The sequence below is a fragment of the Chiloscyllium plagiosum genome, unplaced genomic scaffold, assembly GCF_037043375.1.
Source record: "Chiloscyllium plagiosum isolate Xiang-an unplaced genomic scaffold, Cpla_swu_hap1 HiC_scaffold_4, whole genome shotgun sequence".
Taxonomy (NCBI): domain Eukaryota; kingdom Metazoa; phylum Chordata; class Chondrichthyes; order Orectolobiformes; family Hemiscylliidae; genus Chiloscyllium; species Chiloscyllium plagiosum.
In genome coordinates this window covers 118,241,544-118,266,226 of record NW_028270142.1, presented here as the reverse complement: position 1 = coordinate 118,266,226, position 24,683 = coordinate 118,241,544, and the positions used below count along the sequence as shown (strand labels likewise).

Below are 24,683 nucleotides of genomic sequence, written 5' to 3'. Positions count from 1 at the left end.
TTTAAAATTCAAAGACCTTAAAAATTCTATCAATGTCTGAATTAAGATTATTGATTGTGCTACCATTTATTGTTCCAAACTTCGATAACCATTTGCTGACTTCTCTCCTGAAAGGCTTTTCTCTTATTTCAATGATATGATCCTTAATTGAGATCCCCTGTAAGCATAAAAAGTTTTTCTTCCTCCCTCTTCCTTATCAATTATTGTCAAAATCCTAAAAATTTCAATTAAATCACCTTAAACTTTAATACTTCAGGTAATTTAAACTCTCTAATCTCTGATATTCTAACACTTTGAGCATGATGTTGTGGAAAGTAACAGGATTGTTTAATGGCTTCAGAATAAATGCACGTCTAAGTAGTAGTGACCACAATTAGATTAAAATTTTCATTCAGATTGAAAGGGAAAATGTTATAGAGACATATAGGATGGAAACAGACTCTTCGGTCCAACTTGTTCATGCATACCAGGTATTATAAACTGAAGTAATCCCATTTGCCTGCATTTGGCCCATATCCTACTAAGCATTTCCTGCTCATGTACCTGCCCAAATGTCTTTTAAATGTTGTAATTGTACCTGTCTGTACCACTTCCTCTGGCAGTTCATTCCATACATGCAACACCCTCTATGTAAAGAAGTTGCCCCTCAGGTCCCTTTTAAACTTTTGCCCCTCACATCAAACCTATGCCCTCTAGTTTTGGATTCCTCTACCTTTTTGAAAAACATCTTGGCTATGCCTCTCATGATTTTATAAACCTCAATAAGGTCACCCCTCAGCCTCCGATGCTCCAGGGAAGAAAGTACTAGCCTATCCATACTCTGTTTATAACTCAAACGCTCCAGTCATTGCAACATCCTTGTAAATCTTTCCTGTATTCTTTCTGGTTTAATAACATCCTTCCAATAGCAGGGCAACCAGAATTCTACGCAGCATTCTAAAAGTGGCCTCCCAATATCTTGTACAGCTACAATATTGTGTCCCAACCCCTCTACACAGTGCTCTGACCAATGAAGGTAAGCATGCCAAATACCTTTTCACCACCCTGTCTATCTGCTACTCCACTTTCATGAAACTGTGAACCTCTACACCTAGGTCCCTCTGTTCAACAACACTCCCCAGGGGTCTACCACAAACTGTGTAAGACCTGCCCTGATTTGCCTTCCAAAATGCAACACCTTGCATTTATCTAAATTGTCTCCACCTGCCATTTCTTGACCCATCGATCAAGATCTTGTTGTACTTGGATAACTTTCTTCAAAGTCTACAATCTGCAAATTTAATAGTCAAATTTCCTATATTCTGATCCACATCTGGTAGAAATTATGAACTCAAAACAGACACACTGTTGGTTACAGGCCTCCAGTTAAAAAAAACTCTCTACCCCATGACTCTGTCTTTTACTGTCAAGCCAGTTGGTTATTTATCCCTGGATCCCATGTGATCTAACCTTATTAACCAGTCTAACATGTGTGACTTTGTTGAAGGCCTTGCTAAAGTCCTTGTGGACAATGTCTACCACTTTGCCTTCATCTGTCTTCTTGATAATCTCTTCAAAAAGCTCAACCAAATTTATGAGACATGATTTTCCATGCAGATAGCCATGCTGACTATCCCTAATCATTTCTTGCCTTTCCAAACGCATGTATATCATATGTCTCAGAAATCCGTGCAACGATTTAGCCACCACCAATGTCAGATTTACTTGTCTATAGTTCTCTGGCTTTTTCTTGCAGTCTTTTTAAACAATGGCACAACATAAGCCACCTTTCAGTTTTCTGGCACCTGACCAGTGGCTGTTTATGATACAAATATTTCAGCAAGGGGCCCAGCAATCATTCCCCTAGCTTCCTACAATGGATACGCCTGAACGGATCCTGGAGATTTATCTTCCTTTATGCATTTTAAGACCTTCAACACTTCCTCTTCTGTCATGTGGACTCTCTTTAAGACATCACAATTTCCCTTCTTCCATGTTTTTCTCCACAGTAAATATTGAGACAAAATATTTGTTTAGTATCTCATCCACTTCCTGTGGTTCCAATATCGTCAGCCTTGTTGATCTTTAAGACGCACTAGCTACCTTACTCTTTTGCCCCTAAAGTACTTGGATTCATACAGATGTACAGCATGGAAACAGACCCTTCGGTCCAACTCTCCATGTCGAGCAGATAGCCCAAATAAATCTATTTCCATTTGCCAGCATTTGGCCCATATCCTTCTTATTGAAATATCGATCCAGATGCCTTTGAAATGTTGCAAATGTATCAGCCTCCATCACTTCCTCTGGCAGCTCATTCCATGCATGCACTATCATCTGTATGAAAAAGTTGCCCCTTAGGTATCTTTTAAATTTTTCCCCTCTCACCTTAAGCCTATGCTTTCTAGACTCCCCACCTGGGAAAAAGATCTTGTCTATTTAGCCTATCCATTTCATTCATGATTTTATAAACTTTTATAAAGTCACCCGTAAGCCTCCATGGAAAGTACTCCCACCCTATTCAGCCTCTCCCTACACCTCAAACCCTCCAACTCTGGTAACATTCTTGTGGCCTATCAATGTCCTGTGCAGCCGCAACATGACCTCCCAACTCCTATACTCAATGCACTGAGCAATAAAGGCAAGCATACGAAATGCCTTCTTCACTATAACATCTACCTGGGACACCACTTTCAACAAATATGAACCTGCACTCCAAGGTCTCTTTGTTTAGCAACACTACTCAGGACCTTACTAATAAATGTATAAATCCTGCCTTGATTAGCCTTTCCAAAATGCAGCACCTCACGTTTATCTAAGTTATACTCCATCTGCGATTCCAATTGTCGAATCTCTGAGGATTTTCCTAATCTTAATCGCCCAAGCTCTCATGACCCCTTTTGCCCTCCTCATTTCTCTTTTAAGTGTACTCCTACTCTCCCTATACTCCTCAGTGATTCACTTAATCCCAGCTGTCTATGCCTGACGTATACCTTCTTTTTCTTGACCAGAGCCTCAATATCTCTCATCATCCAATGTTCCCTAAACCTATCAGCCTTACCTTTCACATGAACAGAGCACCCTTTCACTGAACTTTCGTTGTCTCATGTTTGAAAGCCTCCCACATGTCAGAATCAACTTTCTAATCTGTCTAATACTATAAACATTAGCCTCATTTTAAACCTAAATATGGATAACAATGTGTGAATGAAAGCTCAGCTAGAAGAAATAATCTGCCATTGGTTAGATTGATAGAGACACAGCAACAACTGTTTAAAGAACAAAGAACAAAGAAAATTTACAGCCCAAGAACAGGCCCTTCGGCCCTCCAAGCCTGAGCTGATCCAAATGTACTGTCTAAACCTGTCGCCCAATTCCTAAGCATCTGTATCCCTCTGCTCCCCACCTACTCGTGCATCTATCCAGACGCATCTTAAATGAATCTACCATGCCTGCCTCTACCACCTCTGCTGGCAATGCGTTCCAGATGTCCACCACCCTCTGTGTAAAGTACTTGCCGCGTGTGTCCCCCTTAAACTTTCCACCTCTCACCTTGAAACTGTGACCCCTCGTTACTTAATCCTTCAACCTCGGAAAAAGCTTGTCTCTATCCACTTTGTCCATACTCTTCATGATTTTGTAAACCTCAGTCAGGTCCCCCCTCAATCTCCTTTTTTCTAATGAAAACAAACCTAACCTACTCAACCTCTCTTCATAGCTAGCACCTTCCATACCAGGCAACATCCTCGTAAACCTTCTCTGCACCCTCTCCAAAACGTCCACATCCTTTTGGTGATGTGGTGACCAGAACTGGATACAGTATTCTAAATGCGGCCGAACCAATGTCTTGTACAATTTTAACATGACTTGCCAGCTTTTATATCAATACCCCGTTCAATGAAGGCAAGCATACTATATGCCTTCTTGATTATTCTATCCACCTGTGCATCAACCTTCAGGGTACAATGGACGTGTACTCTCAGATCTCTCTGCCCATCAACTTTTCCCAAGGTTCTTCCATTCATTGTATAATTCGCTCTAGAATTAGTCTTGCCTAAATGCATCACCTCACATTTGTCTGGATTGAAATCCATCTGCCACTTTTCTGCCCAACTCTCCAGTCTATCTATATCTTCTTGTATTCTTTAACAGTCCCTTATGCTTAATACTACTCCACCAATCTTCATGTCATCTGCAAACTTGCTGATCATACCAACAGTGCCCTCTTCCAGATCATTTATGTATATCACAAACAACAGTGGCCCCAAAACTGACCCCTGTGGAACACCACTAGTCACCTTTCTCCATTTCGAGAAACTCCCTTCAACTACTACTCTGTCTCCTGTTGCTCAACCAGTTCTTTATCCACCTTGCACACCATATGACTTCACTTTCTCCATTAGTCTACCATGGGGAACCTTATCAAACACCTTACTAAAGTCCATGTCTGTGACATCAACAACCCTTCCTTCATCTATCAACTTGGTCGCTTCCTCAAAGAACTCTATTAAGTTGGTAAGGCATGATCTCCCCCGCACAAAACCATGTTGCCTATCACTGATAAGCCCATTCTTTTCTAAATATAAATAGATCCTATCCCTCAGTACCCTCTCCAGCAACTTTCCTACCACCAACATCAGGCTCACTGGTCTGTAGTCACCCAGAATATCTCTACTACCCATCTTGTATAGGGGGACAACATGAGCAACCTTCCAGTCCTCTGGCACCTCACCTGTGTTTAAGGATGCCACAAAGATATCTGTCAGGGGTCTAGCTACTTCCTCTCTCGCCTCCCTCAGCAACCTGGGATAGATCCCATCCGGTCCTGGGGATTTGTCTACCTTAATAACCTCTACCCTACACAACACATCTTCCCTATTTATGTCAACGTAATCCAGACTAATCAAACTTCTATCTCTAATCTCAAGATTCATCATCTTCCTCTCCTCAGTGAACAGTAATCATTCAGAATCTCACCCATTCTCTCAGGTTCGACACATAGCCTTCCTTCATTATCCTTTAGTGGACCAATCCTTTCTCTAGTTGCCCGCTTGTTTCTTATGTAAGAATAAAATGCTTTGGGATTCTCCTTAATTCTGCTCGCTAAAGCTATTTCATGACCCCTTTTAGCCCGCTTCATTCCTCATTTAAGACTTGCCCATATCTTCCGATATTCCTCCAGGGCCAATTCTGTTCTTAGCTGCCTAGACCTTATGTACGCTTCCCTTTTCCTCTTAGCTAGTCGTACAATTTCTCCTGTCATCCACGGTTCACAAATCTTGCCCTTCCTATCCTTGGCCTTCATCGGGGCATGCCTATCCTGCACTATCTTTAACCTATCTTTGAAAGCCTCCCACATATCAAATATGGACTTCCCTTCAAATAGCTGGGTCCAATCCACATTTCCGAGCTCCTGCCTAATTTTGATATAACTGGCCTTGGCCCAGTTTAGTACTCTTCCCTTAGGACCACTCTCATCTTTATCTACGAGTATTCTAAAACTTACAGAATTGTGGTCACTGTTCCCAAAGAAATCCCCTCACGCAACTTCTACCACCTGTCCTGGCTCGTTCCCCAGTACCAGGTCCAATATGGCCCCTTCCCTTGTCCGACTATTGACATACTCCTCTAGAACATTCTCCTAGACGCTTCTTACAAATTCGGCCCCATCCAGACCTCTGACGCTAAGTGTATCCCAGTCAATGTTGGGAAAATTAAAATCTCCCATCACCTCTATCCTATTGCCTCTACATCTTTCCATAATCTGTTTACCTATTTGTTCTTCTACCTCACGTTCACTGTTGGGAGGCCTACAATACAGCCCCAACAATGTAACTGCACCCTTCTTATTTCTCAGCTCCATCCATAATGCCTCACTACCCAAGACTGCCATCGTGTCCTCCTTTAGCACAGCCGTGATATCATCCCTGACCAGCAATGCAACTCCACTCCCCCTTTTACTTTCCTCCCTGTCCTGTCTGAAGCGTCTATATCCTGGAACATTTAGTTGCCAATCATGCCCTTCCTCCAACCAAGTCTCTGTGATTGTAACAACGTCATACTCCCAGGCACTAATCCAAGCCCTAAGTTCATCTGCCTGACACACGATACTCCTTGCATTAAAGTAGATGCATTTCAGGCCACTAGTTCTTTTGCGTTCATGTGCTCTCGGTCTACTCTTCCCTTTATTAATGCTATCTTCATGATTCTTGCAGTTTCCAGTCTCCACCTCACTGTCTACTTGTTTTCTCTTCTGGTTCCCATCCCCCTGCCACATTAGTTTAAAACCTCCCCAACAACAGTAGCAAAAACTCCCCCAAGGACATTGGTTCCAGCCTGATTCAGATGTAGACGATCCATTTTGTAATAGTCCCACCTTCCCCAGAACCGGTCCCAAGTCCAACAAATCTGAACCCCTCCCTCCTACACCATCTCTCAAGCCACGTGTTCATCCTGCCTATTTTTTCATTTCTACACTGGCTAGCACGTGGTACTACCTTTGAGGTCCTCTTCTTTAACTTCTCTCAGAGCTCCCTGGAGTTTGTGGAGATATTTCACAATATTTGGAATAAACATATTCCTACTATGAAGGAAAATTCTAAAGGAAGAACACACCATCTAAGGTGAGGAAAGCATCATACTCAAGCATATAACTGTATCAAGTTGAGTGGAGGTCAGATGATTGCTCAGAACATTTAAAAAACCACAGAGAATGACTAAAAGATTAATCAAGAAGAAGAAATTGGACTGTAAGAGGGAGCTAGCTCAGAATATAAAAATGGAAACAAAAGTTTCTAATACTGGTGTAGTAGACAGTTAAGAAGGTTACCTCAGCATACAACAGGATCTTGATCAGATGGGCCAATGGGCTGAGCAGTGGCAGATGAAGTTTAATTTACATAAATGTAAGGTTTTAAACTATAGTGCTCTATCACACTGAAGATGTTGTTCTTCCTGCTCGATTTTCTCATTTTTCCTCCTTGGGATATTGCTGTTGCTCTTCTGACTCCTCAGCATCCATCCCATCTCTTTGTTTCCTGATATAGTTGCAGTTTTTAAGGATTATATGACACCTATACTACGCCTTCAATTCCTCCAAACTAACAGTAGCATAGGAACTCATATTCAGAAGTTCATCCATCATCTGCTCCACAAGAGTCTTGGTGAAAGATTGGGTTGCATTCTATCTCCACTCATGCTCATTCAAGAGGTCACACAATGCAGTCATTAACTATGGTCGCAGAGGGTAACTTTTTTTTTGTCCCAGCAGCCATTCTTTTCAGGTATCATATCTTTGAAGTGAAGCCAAAACCTTAGAATTAGCAAAAATATAGGCATTAAGACAGCATCCAGGGCTTACGCAGATCTCTAGGATGTATAGGAAAGACGTTGTGAAGCTTGAAAGAGTGCAGATAAGGTTTTCAAGGATGTTGCTGGGGTTGGAGTGTTTAATCTATAGGGAGAGGCTGAATAGAATAGAATAGAATCCCTACAGTATGGAAGCAGGCCACTTGGTCCATCAAGTTAACACTAACCCATCGAAGAACATTCCACTGAGATCCACACTATCCCTGTCACCCGATATTTCTCATGGCTAACCCAGCTAACCTATATCTCCCTGGACACTATGGGCAAATTTAGCATGGCCAATCCACCTAACCTGCACATCTTTGGACTTTGGGAGGAAATCGGACCACCCAGAGGAAACTCATTCAGACACAGGGAGAACATGTAAATATGTCCAAGCACATAGGTTTAAGATGAGAGGGGAAAGATTTGAAAGGGATCTAAGAGGCAAAGCTTTCATGCAGAGGGTGGTCCATGTATGGAATGAGCTGCCGGAGGAAGTGGTGGAGACTGGTACAATTACAACATTTACACCATAGGGGTGGCATGGTGGCTCAATGATTAGCACTGCAGCCTCACAGCGCCAGGGATCCGGGTTCAATTCCCGCCGCAGGCAACTGTCTGTGTGGAGTTTGCACATTCTCCCAGTGTCTGCGTGGGTTTCCTCCGGGTGCTCCGGTTTCCTCCCACAGTCCAAAAATGTGCAGCGTAGGTGAATTGGCCATGCTAAATTGCCCATAGTGTTAGGTGCATTAGTCAGGGTGGGTTGCTCTTTGGAGGGTCGGTGTGGACTTGTTGGGCCAAAAGGCCTGTTTCCACAGTAATCTAATCTAATCTAAAAGGATGGGTACATGACTAGTAAGGGTTTAGAGAGATATGGGCTCAATGCTGGCAAATGAGACTAGATTTATTTAAGATATCTGGATAAGTTGGACTGAAGTGTCTATTTCTGTGCAAAGCAACTCTATGACTATGACGCTAGTACTGATGGTCTCAGATGACTTGTATATTTATTGAATGAAAATCTTTTTTATTGATGAAACCTGCCATGTTATAATATGGCACTCAAAATGCAATGTACTGTATATACAGCCCTTCTCAAGCAAATGACATAGTTCTATGATGGTGTCCCAGGAGACTGCCTGTAAGAGTGGCAGAGGTGAAACCCTCATAACATTTAAGAAGTATTTAAATGTGCAATTAACATACCAAGATGTACCGTGCTATGTACCGGAAAACTGGATTAGACAGTCCAAAGATGTGCAGGTCAGGTGAATTGGCCATGCTAAATTGCCCGTAGTGTTAGGTAAGGGGTAAATGTAGGGGTAAGGGTGGGTTGCGCTTCGGCGGGGCGGTGTGGACTTGTTGGGCCGAAGGGCCTGTTTCCACACTGTAAGTAATCTAATCTAATAGTTAGGTGCTTGTTTTTGACCAGCACAGGCTTGAATGGCCAAATGTCCTTTTTGTTGTAGACCTCTATGACTGTATGACATCTGCACTAAATAGTAGCTCTCATTTGGAGGAAATAGCATCCTGGGTCTCTTCTGCATACTGAGGAGACCTTCTCTTCTGACTTCTTCATATGGCAGCTTATTCTGCAACTGTTGGTGAATTTGTTCCTCCTCAATTTGTCTGTGCCTTCATTGCCTTGCAGCTATAGTGACGACACCGATGCACCTAGAACCATGGTTTCAGTGTGCCCATGTAGAAAATATCAGAAACAGAACAGGTATTTAGAAATCAGAAACAAATAGAGATTGCCAGAAAAACTCAGCACATTTGGCAGCATCTATGGAGAGAAATCAGAGTTAACATTTTGGATCAACCCGAAACATTAACTCTGATTTCTCTCCATAGGTGCTGCTAGTCCTGCTCAGCTTTTCCATTTCTCTTTTTTTTGTTTCTGATTTACAGATTCCACAGTCCTTTGGGCCCTTAGTAATTTTTTTTTACAGTTTTATTTTACTTAGTAATGTTATCAGTCAAAATTTATGTTATACATAAATGACAGTATCGCCTAGTCTTTAGTGGAAGATTCCAATAAGGAAGGCCACAAAATGATTCTAAAAGACCCTTGGACATAGTTCCAGTCTATGCAGCAGAAATGAGTCTGATTGACATTCCTAAATTGCTGTAATTCCTCGCACATTCATGATTATGCAGCAAGTATCCAATTGCAGAATCATCTAATGTTGGACATTCTTTTGAAAGTCTTGGAAACATGGCCAAGTTGGATACAGTTAATACCTTGCTTATTGCAAACAGCTGTTCGAATGATGCCATCTTCCAAAACAGTGCTGCTGACATGGCTTACTTAGTCACAGATTCATTAAGATGTACAGCATGGAAACAGACCCTTCAGTCCAACTCATCCATGCCGACCAGATATCCTAAATTAATCTAGTCCCATTTGTCAGCACTTGGCCCACATCCCTCTAAACCCTTCCTATTCATATACCCATCCAGATGCTTTTTAAATGTTGTAATTGTACCAACCTCCACCACTTAACCGTGGTTTCCCACCACTGTGGTTGACAAGGCCCTCAATTGCATCCGACCTATCACCTGTGCTTCTGTTCTTGCCCCTTCCCATCACTCACAATGGTGTGATTGGATTCCCTATTCTCACTTTTCACCCCAACAGCCTCCCCATTCAAAGGATTCCGCCATTTCAGACAAGTCCAGCAGAATGCCACAACCAAATACATCTTCCCCTCACTCCCACTGTCTGCATTTTGCAGGGACCATTCCCTCTGGGATATCCTAATCCATTCCTCGATGACTACCAACACCACCTCCCCTTTCCATGGCACCTTCCCATGCAACCGCAGAAGGTGCAACACCCGTCTCTTCCATGCTCAGTATCCAAGGTCCTAAACAGTCATAGAGTCATACAGATGTACAGCTCGGAAACATCCTTCATCCAACGCATTCATGCCGTCCTAATATCCTGGTCCCATTTGCCAGCACCAGGCCCATATTGCACTAAACCCTTCCTACTCATATACCCATCCAGATGCCTTTTAAATGTTGTAATTGTACCAGCCTCCATCACTTCCTCTGGCAGCTCATTCCATACATGCACCACCCTCTGTGTGAAAACGCTGCCCCTTAGGTACCTATTAAATTTTTCCCCTCTCACCCTAAACCTATGCCCTCCAATTCTGGACTCCCTCACCCCATGTCTATTTATCCTATCCATGCCCCTTATGATTTTATAGACCTCTATAAAATCACCCCTCAGCCTCCAACACTCCAGGGAAAACAGGCCCAGCCGATTCAGCCTCTGCCTAAAGCTCAAATCCTCCAATCCTGGCAACATCCTCGTAAATCTTTTCTGAACCCTTTCAAGCTTCACAATGTCCTTCCAGTAGGAAGGTGACCAGAATTGCATACAATATTCCAAAAGTGACCTAACCAATGTCCTGTATTGCCCCAACTCCTATACTCAATGCTCTGACCAATAAAGGAAAGTATACCAAGTGTCTTCTTCACTATCATGTCTACCTGCGACTCCACTTTCAAGGAACTATGCACTCTAAGGTCTCTTTGTTCAGCAACAATCCCCAGGACCTTATCATTAAGTGTATAAGTCCTACACTGATTTGCTTTTCCAAAATACCTCACCTTGCATTTATCTAAATTAAACTCCATCTGCCACTCGGCCCATCTGATCAAGATCCCATTTTACTCTGAAGTACTCATTCCTGATGAAGGGCTCCTGCCCGGAACATCAATTTTCCTGCTCCTCGGATGCTACCTGACCTGCTGTGCTTTTCCAGCACCACTCTAATTTTGACTCTGATCTCCAGTATCTGCAGTCCTCACTTTCGCCTAACTTTCTTCACCGTCCACTACACCTCCAATTTTGGTGTCATCTGCAAACCACTAACTACACCTCCTATGTTCACATCCACGTTACTTAGATAAATGAGGGAAAGCAGTGGACCCAGCACTGATTCTTGCGGCACACCACTGGTCACAGGTCTCCAGTCTGAAAAGCAGCCCCCACTATCTTCTACCTTTGAGCCAGTTCTGTATCCAAATGACTAGTTCTACCTGTATTCCTTGCTAACCAGTCTAACACGAGGAACCTTGTCAAACACCTTACTGAAGTCCATATAGCTCACATTCACCACTCTGCCCTCATCAATCCTCTTGGTTACTTATTCAAAAAACTCAATCAAGTTCGTGAGACATGATTTCTCACGCACAAAATTTTCCCATGTTGACTATCCCTAATACGTCCTTGCTTTTCCAAATACATGTACATCCTATCCCTCAGGATTCCCTCCAACAACTTGCCCACTACCAATATCAGGCTCACCAGTCTATAATTTCCTGGATTTCCTTACTACCTTTCTTAAATAGTGACACCACGTTAGCCAACCTCCAGTCTTCTGGCACCTCACCTGTGATTATCGTTTATCCAAATATCTCAAGGGGCCCAGCAATCACTTCTCTAGCTTCCCACAGAGTTCTCAGGTACACCTGATCAGGTCCTGGGGATTTATCTACTTTTATGCATTTTAAAACATTCAATACCACCTCCTCTGTAATATGGACATTTTTCACGATGTAGTATCTATTTCCCTACATTCTATATCTTCCATGTCCTTCTCCACAGTAAATACTGATGCAAAATACTCCTTTAGTATCACTCCCATCTCCTGCAGCTCCACACAAAGGCTGCCTTGCTGAATTCTAAGGAGCCATATTCCCTCCCTAATTACCCTCTTGCCCTTAATGTATTTATAAAATCCCTTTGGATTCACCTTAACCCTATTTGCCAAAGTTGTCTCATGTCCTCTTTTTGCCCTCCTGATTTCCCTCTTAATTATAGTCCTACTGCCTTTATACTCTAAGGATTCACTTGATCTCTGCTGTCTATACCTGACATATGTTTCCTTCATTTTCTTAACCAAAACCTCAATTTCTTTAGTCATCCAGCATTCCCTACACCTACCAGCCTTTCCTTTCATCCTAACAGGAATATACTGTCTCTGAACTGTCGTTATCTCATTTTTGAAGGCTTCCCATTTTCCAGCCATCCCTTTACCAGCGAACATCTGCCCCCAATCAGTTTTTGAAAGTTCTTGCCTAATACCGTCAAAATTGGCCTTCCTCCAATTTAGAACTTCAACTTTTAAATCCAGTCAATCCTTTTCCATTATTATTTTAAAACATAGAATTATAGTCGATGGCCCCAAAGTGCTCCCTCACTGACACCTCAGTCACTTGCCCTGCCTTATTTCCCAAGAGTAGGTCAAGACTTTCCAGATAAAGCTGCATTTCACCTGTACCTGCTCCAATCTGGTCTTTTGCATTCGCTGCAGTCAGTGTGACCTACGTTACATTGGAGAAACGAAATGCAGATGGGGTGATCACTTTGCAAAACATCTCCAGTCCATGCGCAAGCATGACCCCGACCTTCGCATAGCCAGTCATTTTAACCCCGCATACTGCTCGTATATGCTTTTATAATTAAGGGATATGGGGAGAGTGCGGGTAAGTGGCGTTGAAATGCCCATCAGCTAAGATTGAATGGTGAAGTGGACTCGATGGGCCGAATGGCCTTACTTCCACTCCTATTTCTTATGGTCTTATGGTCATATACCCACTTGCCTGTCCTCGCCATGCTGCAATGCTCCAGTGAAAAACAGCGCAACCTGGCGGAACAACATCTCATCTTCAAACTAGGCACTTTACATCCTTCTCGATTTAATGTTCAATTCAACACCTTCAGATTGTGAAGTCACTCCCAATTTTCCACCTTACTTCCGCTTTACTTGTTACATTCTCTGTCACCATGTCCCCTCTCCCCTCCACTCACTCCAGTGGGAGCATCTGTTCTTTTCAGTTTGGAAATTAGACAGACCATTGTTCTGCCATTCCCACATTCCCATCACTTAATCCGCACTATCAGCACCTTTTCTGCCCCCCAGCACTCCATCCCCAGCCCCCACTCACACCCCCAGTCTTTGTGATTAATATCTTACGTCCCTGTTAATACCTGATATTAATAAGATATGAAAACCACATACATGACTTTTTTTATGAGCGTCTCCCTGATAACTTAGTTCACAGTGCTTTCGTTTTGACTGAATAGTACATTATTTTCTGTCTCACTTTCCAATTCACAAACTTTTAACATGAACTGACAGAAATTTCTATGAAATTCCAGTCTAATTTACCAACATGGAGGACTTGCAGTTTCTGGATGAGTTAATTATGGCAACATAGTGGTTATGTTAATGAATTAGTAAACTGAAGATCTCAATTACTGACCCCAGGAAATAAATTCCAATCTCACCCTAGCACTGAAGAATTCAAACTAAATTCATTAAATTTGGAATTAAAAAATAAGTGTACATCAGCAATGATGGTGATGAAACCACTGAATTATCATCAAAAACTCATCTGCTTCACTAATCTTCTTTAGAGGAAGAAATTTGCTGACATTATTTTGTCTGGCCTATATGTGACCCCAACCCCACAGCAATGTGGTTGACTATTAACTGCCCTCTAAAATGGCTAGCAAACCACTCAATTATAAGAGGATCAGCAATCTTAATCAGCCCCACTCTTATTCCATGAATAAGTAAAAGAACAACTTGTGCCAGAGGCTAAATTTAATCTATTATGTTGTTATGCATTCTGCATGACCTGCATTTCATATAATGTTTTCATTATTTATTTTCAGGATGTAGGCATTGCTGAAAAGTCTGGCTGGTATTTGTTGATATGGACCTTAAAATTGTGACCTAGTGACAAGGAACAATTATAGACTTCAAAATCAGGATTGTTTGTGACTTCAATCACAATTAACAGAATGCAAAATGGCACACTAGATGCAACACTTTTCTTGTGTATGGCTATATGTATGAATACACTTGTGGGCAAAATGCTGAGTGTGTTTTGATTTCTCGTTTTACAATACTTCCATTCAGGAGAGGAAAACTTATACTTGCCCAGTTTGTGAAAAATCCTTTTCAGATGATCGTCTTATCAAGTCTCACATCACCTCATATCATCCAGGTAAGTTACCACACTTGTACCACAGATATGTCTTGATATTTCTGCTGAATAAATTTAGTCTCTTTTGTCTGTTAGTTTATAAATTCAAGGTCAGCTTAATAACCAAAGAGGAAAAGCTTTTGTGTTTTGAATTACGTATAATTCCAAGAGTGAAAGCTGAGTGACACTTGCTAAGTTCAGAGGTCAATTTTTCTCTGTCAGTTTATTAACAGGATAACTTCATAATTCATCAACTTCATTGGTAAAGCCTATATTTATAATCTATGTTGTGGAAAGGAAATATTCATGCTCTGTTGACAGATAATTCACCATTTCATCTGATGCAATGGTTGAAATGCTGGATTATTCTTCAGTATCTTGAGGCTAAAGAAGGGAAAATAATTTTCCCCTTTTCCCATAAGCCTGATTGCCGTGTGATAATATGTACTTAAAATGCATGCATGTGAATATGTTAGGAACAGTTGGGTTTGATTGTAAATATTTTATGTCAAGGGCTCGGCACACATGAAGAATGGACACTTGGGGTGGAATTGATTGAGAAAGATTTTCTTTGATTGGCTCAATATTTTTCGATTAGAAAATGGATGCCTCAGTGAAGTCCTAGTGAAATACCAGGAGTATCTGAGGAAGGGCTTGGGACTATCAAAGGGCCCAAAGCTACTTTGCATGTTGACCAAGAAACAATGCCAAGATTTTGTAATGCCTGCCCGGTGCCTTTTGCCTTGTATGCAGAAGTAGAGGTGGAAATACACACGGCTGGAGAGTGAAACAATTATCAATCCAGTGCAGTTTGCAGAATGGGCAGCATCAATTGTATGGATTGAGAAGCTGCGAGCACCGTTCACGATATACAGACTCCCAGCAGTGTTGGTCATGGACAATGGGACGTCATTTACCAGCAGGGAGTTTGAGTATTTCCTTAAGTCAAACGGCACATAAAGACCGCTCCAAACCATCCATCATCAATGATAGTACAAACTAGATGGGCAGCACACTGCATGATTCTGTGACCTATAACTTGATAGCCTTTTATTTTTATGAAATGAAGGGATAAGTCTGATACATTTTCATTTAAAGTCTGATTTGCTCATGCTTTCTAAATTTATGTTTAGGTAAAATATATTTTTTTTCTAACATCCTCACTGGATCATTTCCAATACCAATTTAGACTGTTCTGCCTCCTCACATCTGAAGCCCTTCAAAACTGAAAGCAAGAATCTTCCATAAATTTTCAAAAATTCTCTATTAATTCAATTTCACCTTTGGTATTTATCTGCCCATGTCATACAATGTTCTAATTCAAAGGCTGTTTATGTGGCCTAACAGGCCATGAATTCACTTTTATTTAAGTCATTGTAACATCCACTTGCAGAGGTCCCCATGAGCACAATCTCAGAGATTCTAGGGAAACGAGTACAACTAAAAGGATTGATTGGAAAACGAGCAGTGAAATGTCCTTATTGTGACTGCTATTTCCGGAAGAATGGTACGGATCTGCAGCGTCATATTTGGGCACATGAAGGTATGAATACACAAACACACTGAGTATGTTTCTTAATTTTATTCATTCTCCCAAAGGCACTGTGTGCTGCTGGTATACATTTCCATGGGCTCTATCTAACATGCTCAATATTATAAATAGAAGGGCAGACAATGAACAATGCTATGTGTGATAATAATTAAAATACCATAACTTTATAAAATTACAGAAGGTGAGTTTTCCAACCTGTCATGCATTGTGGTCCTTCTAGCTTTGGACTTTTTCTTTACAACAGATCTGCAGATATAGATAAAATTACTATTTCCTAGTGCGCTGTGAAGATGGCTTTTGACTTTGTTTGAATTTTTTTGATGACAGTGCTCCCACAATAAAAAAAATTAACTCCATATTTTTAACAATCCAAAAATAAAAATACACAATCTTTACTACTATGGTCCTTGATCCAGGGAAGGTACCATCAGGTTAGAGCAAATGTAACACCTTTATTCAAAAAGGGAGGGACGTAGAAAAGATGGAACTACAGGTCAGTAAGCTTCACCTCTGTCGCAGGGTAAATGTTATGAAAGGAGTTTTACAGGAGTGCTTAGAGATTTTCAACAACAAATTTTCAAATTTTCCAACAGCATAGAAAATTAATATTTAACTAAACTATTGGAATCCTTTGAGGAAGCAGCTTTTCCTATGGGCGTACTGTACTGAAATTCCCAGAATATTTGATAAAGTGCCACATTGAAGGCTGTTGCAGAAAATAAAAACTCAAGTTTTCAGTGATAGCATGTCAGCATGACTCGAAGATTTTCCAATAACAGGAAGCAAAGGGTTGAGATAGATGCATCTTTTTAATATTAACAAGATGTACTGAGAAGATTGCCACAGGGACTTCTCCTGTTTATAATAGATTGGATGAAGGACTGGAAAGCACAGTTGCCAACTTTGCTAATAACTGAAAAATAAATTAAAAATTAAGATGTGAAGAGGACATAAGTAGGCAACAAAAAGACAAAAGTTAAATGAGTGGGCAAAGATCTGGCAAAGTTTGTGTAGTGTGAGAAAATAGATAGTTATCCATTCTAATGAGAAGAATCTAAAAGAAGCATACTATTTAGATGGTGAGATATTGTGAAGTTCTGTGATCCAGAGGGATCTGGATGTTCCAAATGCCTAAGTCGCAAAAAGCAAATACACATGTAGAGCAAATAATCAGCAACGTTGATAGTCTTTTATTATTCATTGCAAGGGGCAAGAACATGAAGATAATGATTCATTTGCACTGGGCATGAGAGAGACCACATCTGGAGGGTTAAGCCTAAAACGTCAACCATCTTGCTCCTCAGATGTCGCTTGACCTGCAGTACTTCTTCCAGTGCCACCATTTATTGATCACGTTATTTAAGAAAAGATGACAATACATTAGAAGCAGTAAAGAAGAGGATTGCCAGAGTAATACCTGGAATGGGCAAAAGTGAGGACTGCAGATGTTGGAGATTAGAGTTGAGTGTTGTGCTGGAAAAGCACAGCAGGTCAGGTGGTATCCGTGGAGCCATTCCTGATGAAGGGCTTTTGCCTGAAATGTTGACACTCCTGCTGCTTGGATGCTGCCTGAACTGCTGTGCTTTTCCAGTGCCACACTCTCGACTAATACCTGGAATGAGTGGGTTCTCTTATGATAAAATGCCAGGTTAGGCTGGTATTTGTTAGACAAAGAAAAACAATGAACAGTGGATGCTGGAAAACAGAAACAAAAACAGTAATTGACAGGAATACTCAACAGGTCTGGCAGCATCTGTGGAGTGAAAGCAGAACTGTTTCTGGTATAGTGACGCATCTTCAGAACTGTTCTGAGCTCCACCCTAGCCATGCTTCTCCTAATCGTATACACTTCTATCATGTTGCTCCCTCAACCTCTGATGCTCTAGCGAAAACAATCCAAGTTTGTCCAACCTCTCCTTATAGCTAATACAATCCAGTCCAGGCAACTTCCTGGCAAACCTCTTTTTCAACCTTTCCATTGATGTATACGTCCTAAATAGTCTTCACCATTGCGAAGGATTTTTTCTTAATCATAATATGGGTCAATGACCATAATTCTATTAGTTTTAAAATGTGATGAAAAAGGGTAGACTGGATCTAAAAGTTAGAGTTCTAAATTTTAGGAAGGCCAATTTTGATAGCATTAGGCAAGAACATTCAAAAGTTGATCGGTGCGGGTATTCGCAGGTAAAGGGATGGTTGGAAAATGGGAAGCCTTCCAAAATGAGATAATGAGAGTCCAGAGACAGTATATTCCTAGTCGGTATAGGAAATGCTGGGTGGCTAGAGAAATTGAGGTTTTGGTCAAGAAAAAGAAGAAAGCATATGTCAGGAATTAACAGCAGGGATCAAGTGAATCTTTCGAGTATAAATGCAGAGAAAGTATACTTAAGAGGAAAATCAAGAGGGCAGAAAGGGAACATGAGATATCTTTAGCAAATAGGGTTAAGGACAATCCAAAGAGACTCCATGAATACATTAAGAGCAAAAGAGTAGCTAGGGAGAGAATAGGACCCTTTAAAGATCTGCAAGGCCACCTATGTGTGGAACCGCAGGAGATAGAGGAGATACTAAATGAGTATTTTGCATCAGCATTTACTATGGAGAAGGAAATGGAAGATAGAGAACTTGGGGAAATAATTAGCAACAGCTTGAAAAATGTCTTAAAATGCATAAGGGTAAATATATCTATGGACCTGATCAGGTGTACTCTAAAACTCTGCAGGATGCTACAGAAGAATTGCTGGGCCCTTTGCTGATATATTTGTATCATCAATAGCCACAGGTGAGGTGCCGGTAGACTGAACGTTGGCTAACATGGTGACATTATTTAAGAAAGATGGTAAGGAAAAGCCAGCAAGCTATAGACTGGTGAGCCTGTGGTGAGCAAGTTGTTGGAGGGGATCCTGAAAGACAGTTTTTACATGTATATGGAAAGGTAGGGACTGATTAGGGACAGTCAACATGGCTTTCTGTGTGGGAAATCATATCTCACCAGCTTGATTGAGTTTTTTGAAAAAGTACAAAAGAGACTTTGATGAAGGCAAAGCACTGATTGTAATCTATATGGGCTTCAGTAAGGTGTTCGACAAGGTTCCACATGGTAGACTGATGAGCAAGATTAGCATGTAATACAGGCAGAACTAACCATTTGGATACAGAACTGGCTCAAAGGTAGAAGACAGAGGGTGATGATGGAGGATTGCTTTTCAGATTGGATGCCTGAGACCAGTGGTGTACCACGGGATTGGTGCTGGTTCCACTGCTTTTTGTCATTTATATAAATGATTTGGATGTGAACTTAGGAGGTTTGGTTAGTAAGTTTGCAGATAACACCAAAATTGGAGGTGTAGTGGACAGAGAAGAAGGTTACCTCAGAGTAAAACAGGATCTTGATCACAATGGGCCGAGGAGTGGCAAATGGAATTTAGTTTAGATAAATGTGAGTGCTGCATTTTGGAAAGGCAAATCAGAGCAGGACTTATAATGGTAAGGACCTCGGGCGTATTGCTGAATCAAAGAGACCTTGGAATGCAGGTTCATAGTTCCTTGGAAGTGGAGTCCCCAGTAGACAAGATAGCAAAGGTAGGTATTTGGTATGCTTGCCTTCATTGGTCAGTGCATTGAGTATAGGAGTTGGGAGGTCATGTTGCAGTTGTAGAGAACATTGGTTAGGCCACGCTTGGAATATTTCATTCAATTCTGGTCTCCATGCTATAGAAATAATGCAGTGAAGCCTGAAAAGGTTCAAAAAAGATTTACAAGGATGTTGCCAGGTTTGGAGGATTTGAGCAATAGGGAGAGGCTAAGTAGGCTGGGGCAGTTTTGCTGGAGCTTCAGAGGCTGAGAGATGACCTTACAGAAGTTTATAAAATCATGAGGGGCATGGAATTAGTGAATTACACTTCCCAGGCTGGGGAAGTCCAGAAGTAGAGGGAATAAAGGTCAGAGGGGAAAGATTTAAAAGGGACCTAAGGTGTAATGTTTACACGCAGACAGTGGTGTGAGAATGGAATGAGCTGCCAGAGGAAGTGGTGGAGGCTGGTACAATTACAACATTTGAAAGGCATTCTGAATGGGTATGTGAATAGGAAGGGTTGAGGAGGATATAAGCCAAATGCTGGTAAATTATACTAGATTAATTTAGGAATCTGATCACGGTTGAGTTGGACCAAAGGGTTTGTTTCCATGCTGTACAGCTCTGTGACTCTATAATTTGTTTGGTGCATTACCCCTCTGGAGTAAGTGGGAATTGAACCCAAGCCTTCTGACTCAGGTCACGCCATTACCATTGTTCCACAAGAGGCCTACAAATATGAAGGAGTCATTCACCATGTCTTTAGAATACCTGCTGTTGTAGCAATTCAGCCAGTCATTTGGCCAGTGCAGATTGTATAGAACCAGTCATAGCTAAGATAATGTGGAAAGGAGACATCTTTTTTGTGCGTCTTGGGCATCCTATTCATGCATGGACTTGTGAGTTGTGAGGATGCACCCTATTATATATCACCTAGCTGCTCATTGCTCTTATGGAAGCCCAACAAGTATTTTTAATCTTGCTTTCATGTCGAGCTGTCCAGTCACATTTAGTGGCAAATCCAATGAAAGCAAACTTACACCCATCATTTACTACATGCATTTTGTTGACATAATCCTGTTTGTTCAAGATTAGTATTGCAGTCTCTTTGTTGGGTAACTGATAGGTAAACCCTTTGATGCCTTAAAATATTGCCAGACATATACACTACATGTAATTCAGACAAGTTGTTTACAATCCCAGTAAATCCCAGCTGGACAGGCTTTTAAGGATTCAGCTCCTCCAGTGGAAATTGATTTGTGGTCAGATATTTCACAGGAGTAGAGTTCAGACTCTTTTCTTGAAGTAGGAGACAGGCACGCCAAAATTGAAACCGTGAACAAACAACTTGTGCTCTGAGAGCGTATAGTCAGAGAGATTTATTACAGGTTTACTAGCACCATTATTTGCATTGACAAACCCCCTTAAGTGAGTTTTCGGTACAGGCTTTTCTTAAACTTGTTTTAAAAACTACCTATGTTGTGATCATCGAATGAAGCAACATAATGACGTAAAGGAATCAAATCAAAAAGCTTCAAAATTTTCTTATTGAAATTGGAAGAAAATAGTGATTTTTGTTAGAGAAATTGTATTTGTATTGTGGTATACACGTGTATGTGGGCGCACAATCACTGATGGCAGTTCACACTAAATGTGCTAATGCAAACTGATCTTCTAAAGTCTCTGTTCAATGTAAGCCATGACATCTATGTTCAGGGACTTTTGACTGGCAAATAAGATTATGTTTGAGTATATGAATAAATACGGAAAATTTGAGAGCTTTCACTTTATGTGGCACAAGTATTAAATGGTGCTTATAAATTTTCTCATTTCCAGGAGTGAAGCCATTCAAGTGTTCAGTTTGTGAGTATGCCACACGCAGTAAGAGCAACTTGAGAGCTCACATGAATCGTCACAGCACTGAGAAAACACACCTCTGTGACTTGTGTGGAAAGAAATTCAAATCGAAAGGCAGTCTAAAGAGTCATAAGTTGTTGCACACTGCTGATGGTGAGTAATGTTACACAGTAGCACCTTTTATAATTTGGTGTCTGAATCAGCGAGGACACTGCCAAGTTATATTGAGTGCTCAAACATAATGTGTTTGCCAGCCAAAATTCTCTCAATTTAGATATCTCGCCTGCAATAAACCAAGAGTTTAGAAGATCAATTTGTATTTGCATACTTAGTGTGAACTGCCATCAGTGGTTGTGCCTTCACATGCAGCTCCTGCAAGCAAATATCAATATTAGATCATCAATACTACTCATTGATGCATCCAGAGAGGAGGGCTTTTTGTTTCTGAATTTAACTGAAATCAGCATCCACAGGATCTACTGAAGAATCTGGTTTCCTATCCCACTATCAGCAACTAGCTTCTCACTGAGCCTTTAAAAGGATATTAATCCATTAATTTTCAAATACTTGTCTTAAGGTCTCATTCAGGCATCTACCCAGAACTGGAGAAAAAACACTAGGGCAGATTAGGTATCAACTATCAACACTGCCAGTTTGGCACTCTGCAAAGTTAGAATATTAGAACAGAATAATGGATTCACTGCTACTAGACATAATTAGGTTCTTTATTAGTAGGGACTTCAAAGATTATGTAGAGAGTGCAGGAGAATGGGTTTGAGAAACATATCAGCTGTGATCAAATGGCATAGCAAACTCAATGAAACTATACTAATTCTACTTCTTTATCTTATGGCCTCTTAAAATTTATGTAGCAATCTGTGGTTACACCGTATGCCTTAGATGTTAAACAATTTGCTTCCAACCTTAAAAAAATTATCTGTAATTCAAATTATGTTTATTTGTTTGAGCTGAAAACCATTTTAAACATTTACATGACTTGACTCTGTGTTCATTTTAATTGTTTTTCAATATTAAGTAGATTAGCATCATTTACGGACCATTTTCTGAGTGGTAATTTCACTGCAAAAGTTATTGATCATATTTCCTTTCTCATACTAGCTGTTTTCTTATCCTGCAGGTAAACAATATAAATGTACAGTATGTGATTATACCGCTGCACAAAAGCCAAATCTCCTTCGGCATATGGAACAGCATGCTGCTTTCAAGGCAAGAATTATTTGCCTGGAGTAAAATCTTATGAGATGATTACGACACAAACTTTGATGGTTTGGTATTACTTTTAGAGAAGGTTATTATCAGGGAATCTAACCAAGGTTGTCAGTCAGGATATAGAATCATTGCTAGTAAATCAAATAGTTGATGAACAGTGTTATCTATGACTATCAAAAAGAATGTGATTGACGATGCATTTCCTATCATGTTTGAAGGCTGTGCAATCTCAGCCCACTTGAATTCCTGACTCAACTGTTATTGAGTGCTGCTTTCCTGAAAGGAAAGCTTTTCCAATCCCAAGAAGCAAGTTGTAGAGGAATGAAAGGGCCTGTAGTGTGCTTTCTCTTTTTATAGTAAACCCCATGAGTTCTTAACAACTATTAGCAGTGGAATGATTGGAAACAGGAGATCGCTATGACCAGATCCTTATCCTATTGCTATTTGGTTCAGCATCATTCCTGACACTAACATCAGAGACAAATATTGATTTATGGCAAACTAAAGGGGTGAAACATTATTTGTGAGGCATACTTCTTTTGAAGAGAACACAGTAATGTTGCATTTTTTGCTGTTACCCTTGATATAATGATTGCTATTAACATTTAGAGAACTTAAGACTGGAGTTTTCCCATCTCCAATCAGGAAGGAACAGAGGTGGGAAAGAAAAGAAATATGTCCTGCATGCTGATCTGCTTCCTCCATTCCCAACTTGCCTAAACTCCCTGACTTTACGAAGGACAGGGGCAGGGCAATAGATGGAAATATGAAATTCTTGTCTCATTAACTGGGTAGCTTGAGGTCATTAGGGATCTTTTAGAAGAGCTCATCTTTTGAACCTTCTAGATTTCTATGAAGCTAGTCAGCCTTTAAGAGCACTCAGAAGCTGACCAGCTACAACTTCCTGAAGAAGGGCTTATGCCCGAAACGTTGATTCTCCTGCTCCTTGGATGCTGCCTGACCTGCTGCGCTTTTCCAGCAACACATTTTTCAGCTACAACTTGACAAGAGCAGGGCAGAAACAGTGCAAACAATTTTGTTCAATAAACAAGTGAAAGCTTTAAAGGTAAAAATGTTGAGCAGCAATAAATGTTTTAGTATTCCACATTCCACTACTCTAACTTGCGTCCAGGCTCTCTATTTGCCCTGGTCCCTGTGAACACAGGAATCCTTTTTTTAAAATTGCCATGCAGAAGCAGAAGTCACAGCAATGGCTACCAATTTAGACTAGAAAATAGCTCATTTCCCTGTTGACCTATCTTCATTCCTACCCAGCTGTTAATTTTGCATCTCTTTGGTTATCAAAGGATTCATCCACAAACTCCCATGCAAGGACTGCACAAAACACTATATAGGACAAACAGGAAGACAGCTAACGATCCGCATCCATGAACATCAACTAGCCACGAAACGCCACGACCAGCTATCCTTAGTAGCCACACACACACGCAGACGACAAGCAACATGAATTCGACTGGGACAACACTACCATTATAGGGCAAGCCAAACAGAGAACAGCCAGGGAATTCCTCGAGGCATGGCACTCATCCACAGATTCTATCAACTAGAACTGTGATTATGGCTGGGAGAGAGATTGAACAGATGAGATGCATGGAATTAGGAGAATCTGGATCCTTTAAAAACGACAGGCAGGGGCCAGACACAAAAGTCATGCTCCCTCTCCCCCTTTCCAACAGATTGAAATTTTTGTCAGTAGAGAAAGAAGGTGGAGCATGATTCACATAGGAAATAAACCTGAATTCCACAATGTCATTTGACTCCATGTTAATTTCGAACAGACAGCATTTTCGCTGTTGAAAAGTCTCTAACCAATCGTTTGGAATCCCATAAATGTCCTGAATGACAGATGAGTTCTGTATGACTAATGATCTGAAGATTTTTAAATGCTCTACTCTATAAAATAAAGAGCTACAACTGGCATTGTGAGCTTTTGTTTTATAAAACAACCTCTGACGGGCACAAGTTAGAAGAAACCATTAACAATTTTAATAGAGTTTTTGTGTACATTTCTCCAAGGACTGTTATTATGTCATTTTGAATGCTTGGCTGGATTTGAAAACTACAGTCAGCCTAATGGAAAATTCTGGTTCACATTTTGACTTC

General features: G+C 40.8%; 1 protein-coding gene across 5 annotated transcripts in view; it reads left to right on the top strand.

Annotated features, from left to right (window-relative positions):
- The window catches only part of zfat (zinc finger and AT hook domain containing), a 148,624-nt gene that overhangs the window by 96,442 nt on the left and 27,499 nt on the right, over positions 1-24,683 (top strand). For 4 of the 5 annotated variants that reach the window (XR_015757035.1, XM_087986619.1, XM_087986617.1 and 1 more), the window contains 4 exons: positions 14,277-14,364; positions 15,737-15,886; positions 21,309-21,482; positions 22,468-22,556. Coding sequence is in view for 4 of the 5 variants with exons in the window: in XM_087986619.1 (XP_087842745.1) it covers positions 14,277-14,364; positions 15,737-15,886; positions 21,309-21,482; positions 22,468-22,556 (501 nt within the window). In the remaining variant the exon portion in view is untranslated. The remainder of the gene's footprint in view (positions 1-14,276; positions 14,365-15,736; positions 15,887-21,308; positions 21,483-22,467; positions 22,557-24,683) is intronic. The other variant, XM_087986618.1, reaches the window with a different exon arrangement.